This window comes from Cyprinus carpio, chromosome B23, assembly GCF_018340385.1.
Source record: "Cyprinus carpio isolate SPL01 chromosome B23, ASM1834038v1, whole genome shotgun sequence".
Taxonomy (NCBI): domain Eukaryota; kingdom Metazoa; phylum Chordata; class Actinopteri; order Cypriniformes; family Cyprinidae; genus Cyprinus; species Cyprinus carpio.
Window position 1 is genome coordinate 12,598,270 of NC_056619.1, and position 18,294 is coordinate 12,616,563.

Genomic DNA, 18,294 nt, shown 5'->3' on the forward strand with positions numbered 1-18,294 from the left:
TCACACACAAACGCGCACACACATCTCTCTCTCTCTCTCTCTCTCTCTCTCTCTAACACAGAGTAGCAAATAGCCACATATGGTCAGCGTCTCATTCACTCAGCCCAAAACAGGCAGTAAATTGCAGCCAAGGGCTGTGTCTCTTTCAAAGGACAGACTTTATCATGGGACAGAGTGTATCATGGGAACCTGCAGTGTAGATTTCCATTTAATGCTCCTTTGTGATTTCCAACACTGAGGTAAGAACTGAACAGCTCTGCTGTAAACCGTCAGATCCCTGCAGCATATTGCAGTGCAGATTTCACTCCCCCCCACTGAGAAATGACTCCACTCCACGGTTCTTATCAGCCCTGGCACGGCATGAACAATTACCAGGTGTTGTTACCACATCTGCTGCTCCTGGAGAATATTGTGACACAGTGTGACACGGAAAATAAGTTACATTATAATTACTGGCTAGTCTAGTACTCTGTCTGCTAAGCACCTCTAGAGAGAAGACCCACATTTCTATTCCTTTAAAACAATAAATGTTGATGATATGGATAGACATATTCTACTGTTCCAAAGTTTGGGGACAGTAATATTTATTTATTTAATTATTTTTAATGTGAAAAGAGCTATCCAATTCAAATAAATGCAGTTTTTTTTTTGTTTGCATGGTTTCCACAAAATATATTAAGCAGCATGACTGTTTTCAACATTGCTAATAATAAGAAATGTGTTTTTTTAATAGCCGATCAGCATATCAGAATGATTTCTGAAGGATCATGTGACACTGAAAAGTAATAGCTGCTGAAAATTCAGCTTTGCATCAAAGGGATAAATTACATTTTAAAATACAATCGAAATAAAATAGAACAGTAATTTTGAATTGTAAAAATAGGTCACAATTGTTCTGCTTTCACGGTATTTTAAATAAATGCAGCTTTGGTGAGCATAAGAGACTTTTAAAAAAATCTCCCCAAACTTTTGAACAGTAGTGTATAGGCCTATACAAACTATGCATGATTATTATAGGAAGAAAGTGTGTTTCTAAAATGCTGTAACAGAAATCACCCATTCATGTCTAAATGTATCCAATTATTCAAATTATTTGCTCAGAAATGACAAATTTTGTCATAATCTACACTCTTAAAAATAAAGGTGCTTCTCGATGCCAAAGAAGAAACTTTTTTTGTCTAAATGGTTCCATGAAGAACCTTTAACATCTGAAGAACCTTTCTGTTCCAAATAAGGTTCTTTGTGGCAAAATAAGGTTCTTCAGATTATAAAAAGATAAGAAAGAGATGGTTCTTTAAAGAGTCTTTGACTGAACGGTTCTTTGTGGAACCAAAAATGGTTCTTCTATGGCATCGCTGTGAAGAACCTTTTAAAAACCACCATCATGTCACTAGAAAACTATATAATTTTTTCCTTTTGATGAAAAGGATGAAGTTGTAGTTAAATGGCTGTCAAGATTAGATTAGAAATGAGAAAAAACTATGTTAGGTTGGGATTTGAATTGTGGATTTCCTTTCACACTAAACACATTTTTACCATTAGACTCTCCTGCCTGTCTGCCCTTTTTATTATTTTGTCATCTCTTATTATTCCTAGGGAACCAAGAGTGTGTCTCTGACAAACAACTGAATTATTCAGATTTATGAGACAATTTTATGAGGGCTTACCTAGAACATAGATCTTGTTACCGCGCAGGAAGGAGAATGCTCCGTAGCGTGGGGTGGGCATGGAGGTGAGGGGCAGCCACTGGTCCTTTGTTGGCTCATACAGCCTCACTGAGGCCTGAGGGGTCGTGTCAGCCCCCATCCCGCCCAGTGCATACACCTTGCCATCTGAGAGGGACAGACAAAAAAAGACAGAGTCTGAAATTAGTTTCAACTCTGTTTCCAAGTCTCCTGTTCAAACTCAAAAGTGCTGAATATAGTTAGAAAACAAAACAAAGGAAACTTATGGGTGGTAATATCTAAAAAACTAAATTAAGAGTTGAAATACTCAGAACTTCAAACTGGATGTTTTCCATGGCAGTGTTGCAATCACTGTGAGTTCTGTTTTGACAAAGGGTGTGAAAAATGTGTGAAACAAATGAAATAGTGTTAAGGCATTTGCAAAAGAAGACTTCTGCTGTGCTAAGAATGTGATGATGAAGATCAAGTGGATCCCAGTTTCATTAAGCATGTCTTAGCAAATGAGAAAAACTGTAAACAAAATAATAACAAACAAATCAGGAAATGGCAGAGCAGTGGCAGTGAGTCACTAGTCTGAATTAGGAATGTTCTCTCCGTGCCAGAGTGGAGAATCTCTAGAGACATGCACTTTTTTTTTTTTCTGAGCTCCAGCTATTTTAAGGTTTACATAAATTCCACCTCTAAACCTCACACTCCGCATTTGTTCTCTTCCCCTACAGGGACTGAATATTAAATATGAATGTGTTCCCATAACTGACCCAAACTCTTGAACTTCCCCACAAACTTCTCTATTATAGCTCTACCTGAAACCTATACAGTACTATACTTTTTTTCTCAATTGCTAAAACACATTTAATCAAAGCTCCCTGGTGAAAAACCAGCTTACGACTTTGCTGCTGGTCAAGTTGGTGGATATGTTTAATCATGCTGTTTGCTTTGCTAGCTGAGCAAAGGTTGAGCAAAGAACTCCAGCTGGTTAAGCTAGAAGCCAGATGTAGACAACAGCATCCAAAACACAATATATGCTGAGCTATAACGGTTGTTGTGTTTAATCAACATAAATTTTACAAACCTCAAACTTTACACAAAAACCAAACCTCATCATACACCTATAAAGAGCCAAATTTACATTTTAGAAGAAGGCATGTTGGCACTCAAACGTGAATGGCAGAGACTTCATTTAATACTCTTCCTAATGTGAGCGCTTTCTGTATTGTTTGCATCTAAAGCCCAGAACTCTGTAACTATTTTTGCAAACCCCATTCTGGCTGCTGTGTGAAGTAGTTTGCATACTAATGTTCACATAATGAGAATTGTGTGTTAACTGAGGTTGTGATGACATTGTGATGGTTTCTGAATGCTAGTGCTTTCAACATGAGCACAAAATGGTTGTAAAATGATTTAGTTGTATTAAGAGTTTTTGGGGGGTGGGGGGGGGATGCATGTTTGAGAAATGTTTGAGAAATTAGTCTTTGTTTGTATAAGTGCTTTGTCCCAACAGTTCCAAAATAGTAAAATAATAATAATTAAAATAATAAAATTGATTTAAATAGAAACAGAATCCCAGAAATGTCAGTATTATTTAACATACATAATTTTGCAAAATAATAATCATGGATTTCAATGAGAAAACAACTGAGAAAAACTGTGACTTATCCAATTTATAGAATATATGTGTCTATAATTAAACAGAGCACCAGAAAAATTACATCACATTCCACTCTCATTTAAAACACAGCTTTTAGCTCAGTTTAGGCTTAACTCTAATCCAAAAATGACCTTCATAACGTTTTCAAGGGAAAATGCAGCACAGCGGTGAAATTGGGATATGAATATGGAGAGAAATGCAGCATCAGCAAAGAGAACAGGCCTGCTGCAGCACAGCCAACTGCTAATGGAAAGAGAGAGAGAGTTTTATGTACAGTTGTGGAAGAGAAAAGCATCCTGATGCTAGTCATAATTTTACTGAACTGTCAATGGGACAAACAGCATGTGAGAAAGAGCATGGGAGTACTGACTGATGTGCACATACGGTTTATTACGCCACTGAAAACCCTGAATTAAGACATCAGGATCATCCCTGGAGGAAACAGCATTAATGATCACCATATGGAGCGTTTAAGACGGTGAGAGAGGATGTATGTTAGTTAAAGACTGTATAATTCTCTCCTGGCATGACTGCAGCAGCTGCTGACTCAGATATCTGCAGTACTCTGGGACAGCAACCTGTGACTATAGTTAACTGCAGAACAAATGGGACAGACAGAGAGAGATACCGGGGAGTAAACTAGGTGGCAGCAGAGAGCACAATGCAGTACTGGTCATGCCCTCCAAAATAAATAAACAAAAAACTGTAACAGCAATATACAATATATGTTCCTTGCAAAAACAGTTTATGTAGTGATAATTTAGCACTGATTTCTGAATGGATATTACTGAAGTGGTGTCCACATGATGTAGTTACACCATTTACCATCAGGGGATAACTAGAACATGCTAACTAGCCATAACTTGACCTTTTGAAGAAGCTATTTAAGTGTTTGGAAATCATAACTATGATGTGATGTGCATTCAAGTCTTTTTTGACACAATCCTTGATTATTTCTCTCTTTTTCTCCACCTGATTGTGACAAAGCCATTTTAGTGCTACTGTATAAAAGATGAAGAACAATGAATGTGCATTAGGTGTGGAATTGGTTGTCACAGAAAATGATGGGGAAAGCAACTTGGTCATGCAGCCTTGTCTCCTCATAAACAGGCTAAATGAATAGAATTTTCTAACGAGTGTCATCCCTACTCTTCATCAACACTACAGAAAATGCATACAAATTAATTTGAGCATCACAGTTATAACTCAGGATTAATACTAATTAGCTTCCACAGCAATTCTTTAATCAGTATTGTTACTGTTAACTAAAATTATCAAAAATAGTTTTCAGCAAATGAATTGAAGCTGAATTATAAAACAAGAAAAAAATTATAAATTAGAAAAATTATAAATTTTGCTTTGGCAACTAAGTGAAATGAGATTAAGTTGAGGCACTAAAAGTACTATAAATAAATTAAAAAAGTAAATAAAAGCTATATAGAATTATTAAAACAATGACAGAAAAACACTATTAAAAATGGCAAAAGAACATCAAATTACTAAAGCTTAAACTTAAAAAGTGACAGAAAATAAATAAAATAATAAACTTAAATTAACATAAAATATAAAAGTAAAAGCTCTCATTATGGTGTGCAAGTGTGATCATATGCAGGCCTATATGATTATTCGGACATTATTTGTATGCAACTTATTTAGAGTACTATGGTAAATGCAGTAAACCTCATAAACTGCCTAAAGTATTTTCCTTATTAGAAAAAAAATGTTTAGCAATTTGTAAAATACATAGTTTTCGTTTTGCTCAGAGATTGTTGCAGTGATGATGGAAAACAATGTTCTTTCCAGCACTCTGAAGCACACTCTACTTCTCGATTTCTTTCCCATGGCTTGCTATCTGTGAAAATTATTTTTAGTGAAGATTTTCTTTGTCTTTTTTGGAGCTTGACTGCCACAAGTCACTATAAATTGTCTTTGCATGGAAAGAGCTGCAAAACAATTCCTGAAAAATGTGTTCCACCAAAAATACAACAGCATACAGGTCTGGAACAACATGAGGGAGAGTAAACAATGACAGAATTATTTTTGGGGAGAACGGTCAATTTAAAATTCTCAGTGGGTGTGAAAGGAGAAAGTATTTTAGCGTCGAGAAATTACACACCTATTACATCACCTTTAATGCTCCAGAGACAGTGAGAGAGCAACAGTGAAAGCATGAGGTCTTTCGAGGCTTGTGTGTAAATGACAGCAAAAAAACAACACTCAAAGATCATGACCACCATCTTCACTTTCATCCTCTTCACTGAATTCACTCTGATGACCACAAATGATTTCTTCAGTTTGATTTGATACGGACTGACGTGTTCAGGACTGTGTAAAGCATGAAAGAGACTGAGAGAAAGAGCAGGACAGAAATATCTGAACAGTGCAGAAGGATCTAATGGCTTTAGAAACTAACAAACTCAAGTTTTTATTCAAAGGGACGTTTCAAGGCTATTTTCTATAAAGATTTGCCATAAATGAAGCAATTCCGCAGACATTAAAAACACTTTGTTCTATCCACCCACAATAACATGATAAAACAACAAAAGCTCTTCCATGTAAAGAGGTTTTGTCCTAAACATCCACTGCAGTGATAAGCAAGGACCAACAGAACATTTTATTGAAGGCTCGTCTCGTATTTCATGCTAGTTCTGCCTATTTTGAAATCTCATTGGTCCAAAATCTCACTTTCATTACTGTCACTAGACATCAAATATCTACTGTACCATGTGCCTTTACATCAGACAGCTTGCAGTTTCACTTTAGTGTGAAAAGATCAATTGCTTGTCCCTAGAAACATCTCATTATGTCTGGTTAGGACACGGTGTCAGTTGTCAGACAACAGATGGAATCCAAATGTCTGTGCTCACCCATTAATAAATGTCAACAACCTGTCTCAGAGAACAAGACATCACCATGACACACATGTATTGAACTATACACATTCCCCGCTAGTCTGAAAAAAACTGCAACTTTTTGTATTTTAACTACTTTTCAACTTTCTGTCAAAACTAGTCCCTGGCCATATATCTCATCCAAATAAAAACAAGTCTTTGTAAACAGTTCTGTCCTTTTTAATAGCTCCTCTTTTCCCCGAGGACTGAGGACAGCAACAGCACTTATTATTTTCATGCATCTGACATCTTTATAATATCTTGCTTACGCTGAAAAAAAAAGAAAAAAAAATTCAGATTGCTAGCTCCATACTGTTTTTAAAGGAACACATCTTGTACAGAAACTATTTGATATGTTTTGTAATGCAGATAACTGAATAATACATTATTAAACTACTGCAATTGTTGTGCATATTTATGGAGCAATTGATTTATCATACAGTGTGACATGCAAAATACTGTCTTAGCATAAGATTTAATGTCACGCTGTGTTTCACGCTGTTAGGTCAATCCGAGGCCAAACTGAACTCAGCCAGCTTCGCTGTAACAGTCACTCGTTCTGCATGGAAAAATATTTAACCATCAAACAATACACTCTTAAAATACAGGGTGTTTTTGCAGTGATGCCATTGAAGAACCATTTTGTGGTCCAGTACTTTTCAGTTAGAAAGTTTTTACTGTATAAGAACCATCTTTTCTTAGTTTAAAGAACATTTGAATAATCTTTTTTTTCATAACAAAGAACGTTTTGTGGAAAGGTCTACTTTTAAAATAATGAACCTTTAACAACCATGGAACTTTTCCATTCTGTAAAAGGTTCCTGATAATGGAAAAGGGTTCTTTAGATCATTCAAATAGTCTTCACACTAAGAATAAAATGGTTATTTTTAGAACTGTTGACTGGAAGGTTCTTTGAATATCCAAAATGGTTCTTACATGGCATCACCACAAAAACCTTTTGGAACCTTTATTTTTAAGATGGTTCTTTATAGGTTCTGTGGATGTCAAAGCTTCTCCATGGGTTTTTTTCCAATAGCCAAGTGAGTAGTTTGCCAGCATATAATGCAGTTGCGTTGCGGGCATCCCGAGTTTGAATTCCGGCCAATAAAGAACCTTTCTTTTTAAGTGTGTAACCAATGCATTTATAAATAGACTTTATGTTCTAGTGTTGTTAAATTTCATTCAACAAGTAATAAATGTTTTTATAGTGTAATGAGAGGAAAACACATTTCATTCAAACAATAAGCATTCTGAAATCTCCTGTGTCAGCAGCACCTCATGCATGTGTCATGGTACTCTCATGAACACAGAAGAGAAGAAATCGTTGAATAAAATCAGTATTTTTATTTCCTTGCCCACAAAAAAGTATTCTCATAGCTTTATAAAATTAAGGTTGAAGCACTGATGTCACATGGACTATTTTAATGACGTCCTTACTACCTTGAACTCAGTTGCATTGCTGTGTACAGAGGGTCAAAAAGCTCTAGGATTTCATCAAAAATATCTTAATTTGTGTCCCGAAGATGAACAAAGGTCTTACAGGTTTGGAATGACATGAGGGTGAATAATTAATGACAGAATTTTCATTTTTGGGTCAACTATCTCTTTAATGCTGGAAATGTCCAAACATGGACAAAGAAGTCTCAGCCTATTTTCATCACACTGGACCCTAAAAAAGCACATCTTGTCAACCACCCAAATAAGACTAAGTCAAATATTCCGTGGTACGGACAGTACAGCACATGCTGGCTGTTCCACACATAAATCATTCATTAGAGGATTATGGGAATGGTAGTCTGAGAGCACCGTTCTTTGCAATGAAGGGTATATAGTGAGTAAACCACCTTTACCCAAGCCTCCATCTACAAGCTGTTTTCTCCAATGAATCTAAACTCAACCCACCCACCTCGAATCCATCTATTTCTCCCCTCTGCAACCTCTCTGAGTTCGTCACCCCCTGCAGACTGCACTGCCCAATCACACACAGTCACTTCTAATTAGAGCTCTCTGTTCTGATCTCCGTTCGTCGCCCTGGGAGACCCCATAGCAACCAAACACGTACTCTGAGACAATTAGGAAATAGTGGTCTGACAAGAAAAAGCATCTATTGCACACAAAAACACACATGCATGAGCTTGCATCTAACCAGTGCATACAATGGAACAAACAAATCATGTATCAAGTCACAACTATAATTTGGGAAACAGATGCACAAATGTGTTCGTCCGCTCCTGTACACACACACACACACAAACACACAGCTGTTTTGAACCTTGCGTATGATAGAGAGAGACCCTTATTAAACAGACCACCTGCTGCTGGTCTTTCTCCTCAATTTTCAAGACTGCAAGCAGGAAATATGGTGTTCATCTCATCACATCTTTTTCTGGCTATATAAACTGGCTAAAAATAGAAGCCTTGCCTAAAGCCAAAGCAAATGATCATTCCTGTGGTTCATCTTCAGCCTTGTGATCACAGCATCTTCCAAGTATTCCATACTGCATGACACTGAAACCAAAACACAGAGACAGACAAGAGACAGCGAGAGACTCGCATGGGACTAGTTGTCCCTGAGGAGGCAACTAGCACAGACTTTTGTGGTTTTAGCCCCATCCAATTTTTTTTCTTTGGTAAAAATAACAGATCAAATTATCTGCTGCATTTTGGCTAACATGGAGGTCCTCTGAGAAATCTGAGGATGGGGATTATTCTATCCATATGAATGTTTATGATTGCAGTATTTATTTGTCACAACAATTCTTCTAATTTATTTTGGCCTTCACTGAATAACTAAAGATAACAATCAAAGCCATGCAGATGAAATAATATATATTAATGGCCTTATTTTTTTAAATTAAAAAAGGATACATTAAATTGATCAAAAGTAATTTCTATTTCAAATAAATTGTGTTCTTTTGATATTTCTTTTAATCAAAGAATCCTGAAAAAAAAAATCCAGCATGGTTTGCAAAAAAATATAAAGCAGCACAACTTTTCAATCCTAATAAGAAGAAGAAATGTTTCTTGAGCAGGAAATCTGAATATGAGAATGATTTCTGAAGGATCATGTGATGTTGAAGACTGGAGTAATGATGCAGAAAATTCAGCTTTGCCATCACAGATTATGGTTAAAGCAATCCTTTTTTTTTTAGATTCAAGAATTTTGATAATATTAATTTCATTCTGCTTTCTGTAGACTGGTCACATTTCATTCATTATATTTACCATGATTATTTTATTCTGTTGATAGCACTATTTTTTAACAGGGAAAAAAAAAAGTATTTTTGATAAAAATATCATCTTTGTAACACCATGCTTAAAATTAGTTGAATAAACTTTTTATACATTTAGGAAGTGGGTACTTCGCAAGAGGATCCACACATTTCCTGGCCCTTGGCATGAAAAAGTTGAAAAATCCCTGGCTTATGAAAGTAATGCAGTCCTCATAGAGTTAAAATGTCATTTTTAAAAAATCAATCCAGTCTGAATGGCTCTTTAGATAGGAACTTGATCTATCTTGGCCAGATACTGAAGATCACAGTCAAAAAGCCAAAACTGATCGATCTCCAAAAGCAGCAATGCATATCTGCTGTGACAGGAGAGTTAAATTACTGATATTTACAGAGAGATTCAGGGGCGGTGTGGAAGAAGACGGGCACAGTCTTTAATAAGAGAGCTGGAAGACTCCAGTCCCGGCCCCAACAGGAGCCCTGTCTGCTAATAACACGGGCATCGTCTCCCATCATGCCATTTAAAGGCCACTTATTGCTGTCCTTCACAAAAGCATAATCGATATTCAAAATCACTAGAGGCTCTCAGAATATGGAACTGATAACAGCAGGATATATTCTCAACAGAGTCTGGAAGGAGGAGGAGAGAAAACATCAATAATTCACTGAAGGATGAAATTTTAGGAAGCCTGCACAGCTTTAAATGGAAAGACAGCATCCAAACCAGGAAGATACGATGTTTGAACTTATAAATGATACAGTTTGTTATTCACCTCAGTTTGTGCACCTTCTTGCCCCTCCATCAACACAGTTCTCTTGAAAGAAAGAGGTGGAAACTGCTTACACACGCCGGAAAACATTGTTCCCTTAGGGCACCATAGATGGGTGACTCACTGAAAGACAAATAGCCCTTTTTGATATGCAGGGAACAGAAATGACAGGACCTTTTCAATAGCAAACTCTTTGGACAGAGGCCATCTATTATACCATAATATACAAACCATTTCAAATAGGGAAATGATAAAGGGCTGGTATTTTGAACAGGAACTTCCTTTAGTGTTGATCTGTGGCACACAGGAAATAGGAGAAACAGGGCTGAATTACAGGGGTGACTCTGCTGTTTTTCACAATACATCTCCTAATAGAAGGCAGGTCTGCTGTTGTGAATATCACCTTTAAAGGACAACAGGAGGTCTGAACTTCATCTCACATTTGCTCCGCCAGCTTATTATATGTAATATATGTGCTTGTCTGAAGAATGCTTAAAGTTAGAAATGACATATTTAATTGAATGTGAATAAAATGAGGCTGTGTGGTACAAATTGTTCAATATATTTTATTTGTTTTTGTTGTTGTGTGGTTGTGTGGTACATTTTGTTTGTTTCTTTTCAGGGGTCTGGGCACGGTTCGCATGACTTTTGGCCCATATGTAAACACTCCAAACAATCACAGACCCCTCAGAAGCGAACCAAACTGAGACCATCTCGAAAGGTGGTCTGAGCACGTTTTTTTTTTTCCATTTGATTAGTACATTTATTATTTAAATGCTGCATTTTAAGGATACCAGTACTGTACCTGAAATGTGCAAAGCATTTTATTATATTTGTCCAATTAAATTTTTTTCTTTCTCAATGTCAGCATGCCTATTCATTAAAAAGTCTTAAATTTAATTGCATCAAATTTAAGGCCATAAAAAGTACAATGGGGATGGAAAGAAAATTGTCATATAGTTTAATGAGATGATTAAAAAAAAAGGCTATGATTTCATTGGATAAATATGAGTGCTGCAGGTTTCAAAGTCTATCTTTATGCAGTTCTGATAGCGCCATCTGCTGGCAGAGAATGAATTAGCATTTTTTTAACAGCCCTTCTGCTGGTTTAAAATAAAAATTGATATTAAACCAGCCATTAAACCATTAATATAATAATTGATACATTTGATTTTTGACTCTTTTCTTAAAAATGGTTTGAAACTTGAAAGGCTGAATTTTGAAATGTTTTTTCTTATATATATAAAAAGTCTTAAATTTGAGCTTAAAAATCCTGCAGAAACCCTGTGTGCTATAAAATAAACACGATTACATAGACAAGGAAAACAATTCAAAATAAATATTACAAAGGTGTACAAAACTTATATTTTTGTGCAAAAGATAAAAACATTCCAGTTTAGGAGGCCATAATGTCAGCCATCAAACAATGAACTGCACTAGATCCAAAAAGAAACAGTCTGAACACAAAGAGGTCTGAGACACCATTACTGCTTAAGTGGACCAAATACAGATCTGAGTCCTCTTTCAGGAACTGCGATAGTGTGAACACAAAGAAAACTGGGTCCTTTTTCACTTGGTCCACTTAAAGGGGTCTGGGTTCGGTTTTTTAAAGTGGAATCAAGTGTGAAAACACCCTTCAAGAGCATACTGAACAAGAGTAGAATGAATTTATGCATACACCCTTTATAAAATTATTCTTGCCCATTTATGCCCATTAAATAATTTATGTAAGAATTTTCCAATTGATTTACACATGAATGAGGCCCATTGAATAGACAGTAAATCTGTCCCCCACAGCCCTGTTTTTGTTCATGCTTCTATCAATTTAAAGGAAAAGTTCACCCCAAAATACTTTAATTTATATACTTTACGTTCAAAAACCTATTTTTCAATCCATTTGATTTTCTTTCTTCCATAGACCACTATAAGAGATGTTTCATACAATAAAAGTAATTTTTAAGTTTGGAGTTATATGATGGTAAATAATTGATAACAGAATTTTAATTTTGGGTGGACTATCCCTTTAATTATAGCATATTATCTGACTAAAGCCTATTACTTCTCTCTTTACAAGGTTTGTTCTTTTCTTCCTCCTCATTTGGTTTCTCTGTTACAGTATTTCACTGTTTCAGCCATGCTTGTCTCTGTCACTCTTTTTATTCAGTCTCTTTTAAACACTCTATCATCAGTGCTCTTTCAGAGACTGTCTTTAGTATTCATAGCACAAACTAAAAACATGCAGCAAAACAAGTTCATAATGACAGATTTCTCCTCCTCTCTTTTCTCTAATGATCTTTTCCTCTTCAGGCCAATGATTAAAATGAGCCACTGAAGTGGCAGTTTGCTATTTCACATTGACCTTTACTCGCAACACACACACACACACACACACACACACACACACACACACACACACACGCACAAAGACTGTGACCACAATGCAAAAGAATAATCAGATGATAACAAGCTACCATTAGATACAAGAGGCTGTTCAAGTCAACATTACATTGTGGGTGATGAGCTGTTTTTCTGAAGAGAGAAAAAAAAGAGACCTATATAAATAAGCGACATTCTCTAACACTGCAGTGACTGAGAGTGAAATTAATTAATTCCTCTAAGATGATATTACTATTAAAAAAAGGAATAAAATAAGTAATAATTTCCAACTTTGCTCTACAGTAAATGGCTATGAATGTTAGGCAACTACTTACTTCACATTCAGGACATACCAAATTTAAATAACACACCAATCAGTAATGAGATTGAATCATTTTAAGCTACCAAATTTAAATAACACACCAATCAGTAATGAGATTGAATCATTTTAAGCACTCAAGACAGAATAATTATAATGAAAAATCTGGAAAACAGAAAATTGACAAAAACAAACCCATACTTTAAGCATCCTAGTTGTATTTTGCATGATTAATCAGTTATTCCAATTTGTTAAAATGTTAGTAATCATAAAACGTCCTTTATCTGACTTCACAAATGCACCAATATTGACATTACAATTTTATTGATATAAATATAAAAATAAAATATGATAAATACTTTAAAATTTGTTTATGTTTAATATTTGATTTTCATTATTTTAATTAATAATAATAACTGTGAGATGCCTAAATTCACTTGAAGTAATTAGTATATTAAATGTAGCATTTAAAATGGTTGATTTTAGTGTTATTTCTCTTATTTATTTAGTCAAAACAGTGTCGAATTTTAATGTAGGTTTTTGGCCATAACGTGAAAATAATTATTGGCCAATTAATATTTAAATATTTTCTTTTAATATTGGTGCATTCCTACTTCAAATCTAAGGTTTTCTTTCCAAAATCTCAAAAGACTCTCAAGTAATTTGAGAAAAATATTCTACTGGCATTTTGTGGTCAAATAATAATAATAATAATAATAATAATACATTTATTATATGTATTATTATTATTATTATTGTCATTTCTAATTAGTAGCTCTTCAGTAAATCCTCTAATTTATAAACCATCTCACATCTCTAATTACATAGGCTTATTAAATCACTTCAGATAAACAGTGAACGTTTATCCTCCTGAAGCCTTAAACAAGTGGACACACAAGTCCATTTGCTGTGAGCCAGAGACCATGTTTGTCAGTGAAAATATTTACTGATGATTAGTTCCTCATTACAGAGTGTTGTTTATCTGCAGAGCTGACACTCTAAACATGATTTCCTCTCATATACAGCAGAACCAGACCATGACAGGCCTCTCACATCATACTGATAGTACTAAACACAAGCTGTGCCGTGAATACCGAGGCGATGAGTCTGAGATCCTCAGTAAGACATAACACACACATACAGTACACACACAATATGGTTTGCAGCATTTGTCAAGCACTAAGCAGAGACATTAACCTGAGGTGACAAACTGATGATAAACAACAGCAGCTAGAGGCTGAGTGCGTGAAAACAAACCCATAAACATGTGCGCACACACAGGCACCCCAGAGAACACACACCTGAGTGATTACGCAAACACAAATCAGAAACATTTACAAAGTAATGCAAGAACAGTGTTTGTCAGAATGAGATGGAGAGAGAAGCTCTTTGCAGTCCTTAAAGTCAACATAGGCAGCATATTATCACAAAACGACACTGTCGAGCCACAAAAAAAGTGCTATATTAATTTGACATTAGCAAGTTGGTAAACATGACAAAAGCTTAAAAAAATAAGCTCAGATCATTTATTTTATCATGAAAATGCCTATTTTAGTGCCTATTTGAGTGGAAGCAGAAACACGCTGCTTTTGTGGGTGTATGTTTAAGTGAGTGTTAGTTGCTGCTACATGTCTCTTTAAATGCAAATAAGATGCTGCTCCCCGCACACTTTTAAAGATCATCTGTTTGGTTTTGATTATCATGTCTATCGCACTGAAATCATGTGTTCTAAACCCATATTAGTTTAAACTTCTGATATACGATTTTCTGAGCACACACATCTGAAGCACAAGCACAAAAAGCGTCTGTCACACGGCATGAGAGTACTAAGCGAAGTACTCTTTCATGTCTTATTGTTCATGTATTATGTATCAATACCTTGGATTTCCCTTTTATGCACCATATCTTCCAGAAAATATTAATGGGTTAAAATTGCATTGTTGAGAATATAGAAATACTGTTAAATAAAACAAAATGTTTACAAACATTATAAACTCCATAAACATGTATTTCAGTCCACTCACTCCACAACAGATCATTTATTCTTGTATTCAGATCTTTATTCCAGAACAGTGATAAAAAGCATTATATAACTATTTAAATTATTAATTATAAATTTATTATAAATGCCAAGGTTAAACAAAAAAAAAGAGGGTTTATATGTACCGCTCTTATTCTGCACTTTGTTTCTCTGTGAGCGTTAAATATAATGCTGTCCAAGAATTGGACTTAAACAAGGTGATTATGTACTCACCCTCAAGTCGTTCAATGTCTAGAAGTAGCGAAGCCTGATTGGCGAATGAACTGAGTCAGATTTTTTTAAGTGAATTGTTCACAAATCATTCAATGAACTGATTTTAACAACAAACAGCTTGCTATCAGAGAATAACAACTTAAATTTTAGACTACTCATTGCACAACACTATTGATTCTCTTCAAAATATTTGTAATACAGAAAATGAGTCATATTTATATTGCTTTTGCATGCTCTTTAAAAACTGAAAGCTTTAGTCCCCATTGTAACTGCATAAAAAAGAGTGGCCAGCACATACATTTCTCCTTTCGTGTACCACAGAAAGTGATACAGGTTTATGACATTTTTAATTTTGAGTGAACTGTCCCTCCCTTTAAGATGCATACCATTTGGAACAACCTTCTTATGATGTCTTAAAATGCTTCCTCAGTAGGCACTTAAGTTTTGGAAAAGAGTGAAAGAGAGAGTGCGTGACAAAGATAGAAAAGAGGTCTGTGCTTTCTCCTGGCGTTTGCAGGCGACGGTGAGTTGGAAGAAGATGCTTGTACTGATGGAAGTTGTGACATGTCCGATTAATCACAGTGAGAGATACTGCTAGACCTCACCAGCACACACCGCATCACAAACATCCAGCAAAAACCATTCCTCTACTCTAGAAATAAACAGAGAGACAAACAGGAAGTTACAGGACAATCAAACCATCAGTGTTATGAAAGGGTACAAAACACAAGTGGAATACGAAACACACAATCAGCCAGAGAGCATCACTACTGCTGACGTCTCACGCTCAACACAGGAAGTCTGGATTCACTCTTGAGGTGCAGAACAAAGTTTACCTAAACAAAAACGACAGCTTGGTTTTCCATGAAAGATACTAAAAGAGAGCTCTGTTCAATCTTTATGAAATTTTCACTTCAATCCATCCAGTTTGAAAGTATCAGCATGAGTCTGCATGTGATCAAGAGTTTAATGTGAATGTTACAGAGGTCTGAGATGACTCTTCAAGAGAAACTTTTAATCTTTATTTCTCTGAGATCAAAGTAATAATGACATCAGTTTCATGAGCTGACTTCTGAATACGTTTTATTCAGAATACATATAAGTCTGAATAGATGTCTCTTTATGCAAGCTCACCAAGGCTGCATCTGTATATTTGAAGAAGTAAAAACAGTAAAAACAGTAATATTTTAAATTGTATTACAATAGAAAACAGTTATTTGTATATTAAACAGCCATTATTAAACAGCCTTGGTCAAGAAGAGACTTCTTTCAAAAACATTTAAAAAAAATGTAATTCAAAACTTTTTGACATACATGTCCTGTACACTCTCTCTAAACACACACTTTCTGCTGAAATGGACTTTAAACTGAATAACTTTCCCACAGGGCTGAGTGGGTGAGAGGCTCTTCAGGGAAGTGGGTTAATCGTCAGTTTGATTACATCATTAAGAGATGTTTTCCAGTGGCATACAGGAGAGGGTGTTGAGCTAGTCGAGCAGAAACAGACAGATGGCTTCAAGTCTCATGTTATTACCTCAAATACACATTTAAAGTGAAAAATATGAGGAGAATTCATCATTTCTTAAAGGTGCCATAGAATGCAAAAATCACTTTTATAAGGTGTTTGAACACAGTTGTGTGGCCGCAGTGTGTGTAAAAATCCACACACTTATTGTTTTATAATCCCAATAAATCATAAACAGTCTCTCCACACGAGCAGTTCCAAATTTCTCACTACTATGAAGTCATACTCGGAAAAGTCCCGCACATTTGTGACGCTCTCTGCCCTATTAGCATATACACAACCCTGAGTGAGAAGCAGCGGTCAGCCATTACTGTTTTCTTGCTGTAGCTGCTGGAGGTACAATGTCAGCGCCAAAGAGGCATTAAAAGTGTTGTGTGTTGGGATGCACCAACGAACATAGGAGTCACCATAGACCGCTGAGGACACGGTGGTTAAATTAAATTTTCGAAGGAAATGTCCCAGAAAAATCGCAAAAGTCCTATACGTTTGTGCTAACATTTTACACCAGACTGCCTCTCAAACGAGGATCAGTTCAGCACTGGAGTTGTGCAAAGATTGCTTCTGAAAGAGGGATCGATACCAACGCCAGACTCCAGACAAAGTAAGCATCACGCCTCATATTTTGTTTTCCAAAAGAGCTTCTTGGCTCTCTGTAAGGCTAATGTTGCTAAAGCAAACATGGTCTCTGCCTGTTTTCACTAGTGCTGCCTTCATGTGCTACCAGAATGATCCTAAATAGGAATGTGGTTTGGAACTGCGTTTGGAAGCAATGTGAGGTCAGTAACACATCACCACCAGTTAAACTGTAACACCGGTGGTATGCCCGCGAGCATGAGCTCTTGAAGCTCCGCACTGTTCTGAAAAGGGAGTCGGGAGTACCAGCTCATTTTCATTTAAAGGGGACAAACACAAAAATAGCGAGTTTTGGCTCGTTTTGTATAATTGGCTATTTGTGGAAGTTTTAAAAAGTTATATGTGTTGTATTTTGGGTTTTTTATTATAATTCTTAATATTGGGACATCAGTGAACAATTTAAAATATTGTATCAATGCATTCTCTGGCACACTATTAATGACTGATGGGAATTGTAATGCATTTATAAAATTTCATAATGCAAAAAATAAATTTCAGGCCAGTAAACTCCATACATGATGCTGATTAGAGTGCCTGCTTGATTGGTACTGTAACCTGGAATGGCGGAGCTTTTAGGAGCTGAAGAGGAAATTGGTGCCATTTTAACTGAAAGTGATATCTATTACACTCTAGCACCTGCACAAACATCTGCCACAAGCATTTTTCTTTGATGAGAACCTTAATTTTATGTCAAAATAATCCTGTTTAATTACTTCAAAAACCTAAACCTTTGTTTTTTCAAAGGTGTAAAAAATTATTTCATTGGTTTCAGTCACAAATACTAAAATAAGTGAAAAAATGTATTCATTTATACAGCAGTTAAATTTTTTAATTTGAAAAGGGTACTTGTTGCACCTTTTAAAAAATGAAAAAATTAAGAAAACAAATATGTTGATGTTAGAGAATTCTTCTGTTTCTGTGTTATATTAGAGAATTCATCTAGCTCCTCATTTGGATATTTAA

The 18,294-nt window shown here is 35.6% G+C and overlaps 1 protein-coding gene across 1 annotated transcript in view; it reads right to left on the reverse strand.

Annotated features, from left to right (window-relative positions):
* LOC109102815 (kelch domain-containing protein 8B-like) overlaps positions 1 to 18,294 on the reverse strand; it is a 100,914-nt gene that overhangs the window by 34,029 nt on the left and 48,591 nt on the right. The window contains exon 4 of the mRNA XM_042750680.1: positions 1,668 to 1,832. Coding sequence (XP_042606614.1) covers positions 1,668 to 1,832 — 165 coding nt within the window. The remainder of the gene's footprint in view (positions 1 to 1,667; positions 1,833 to 18,294) is intronic.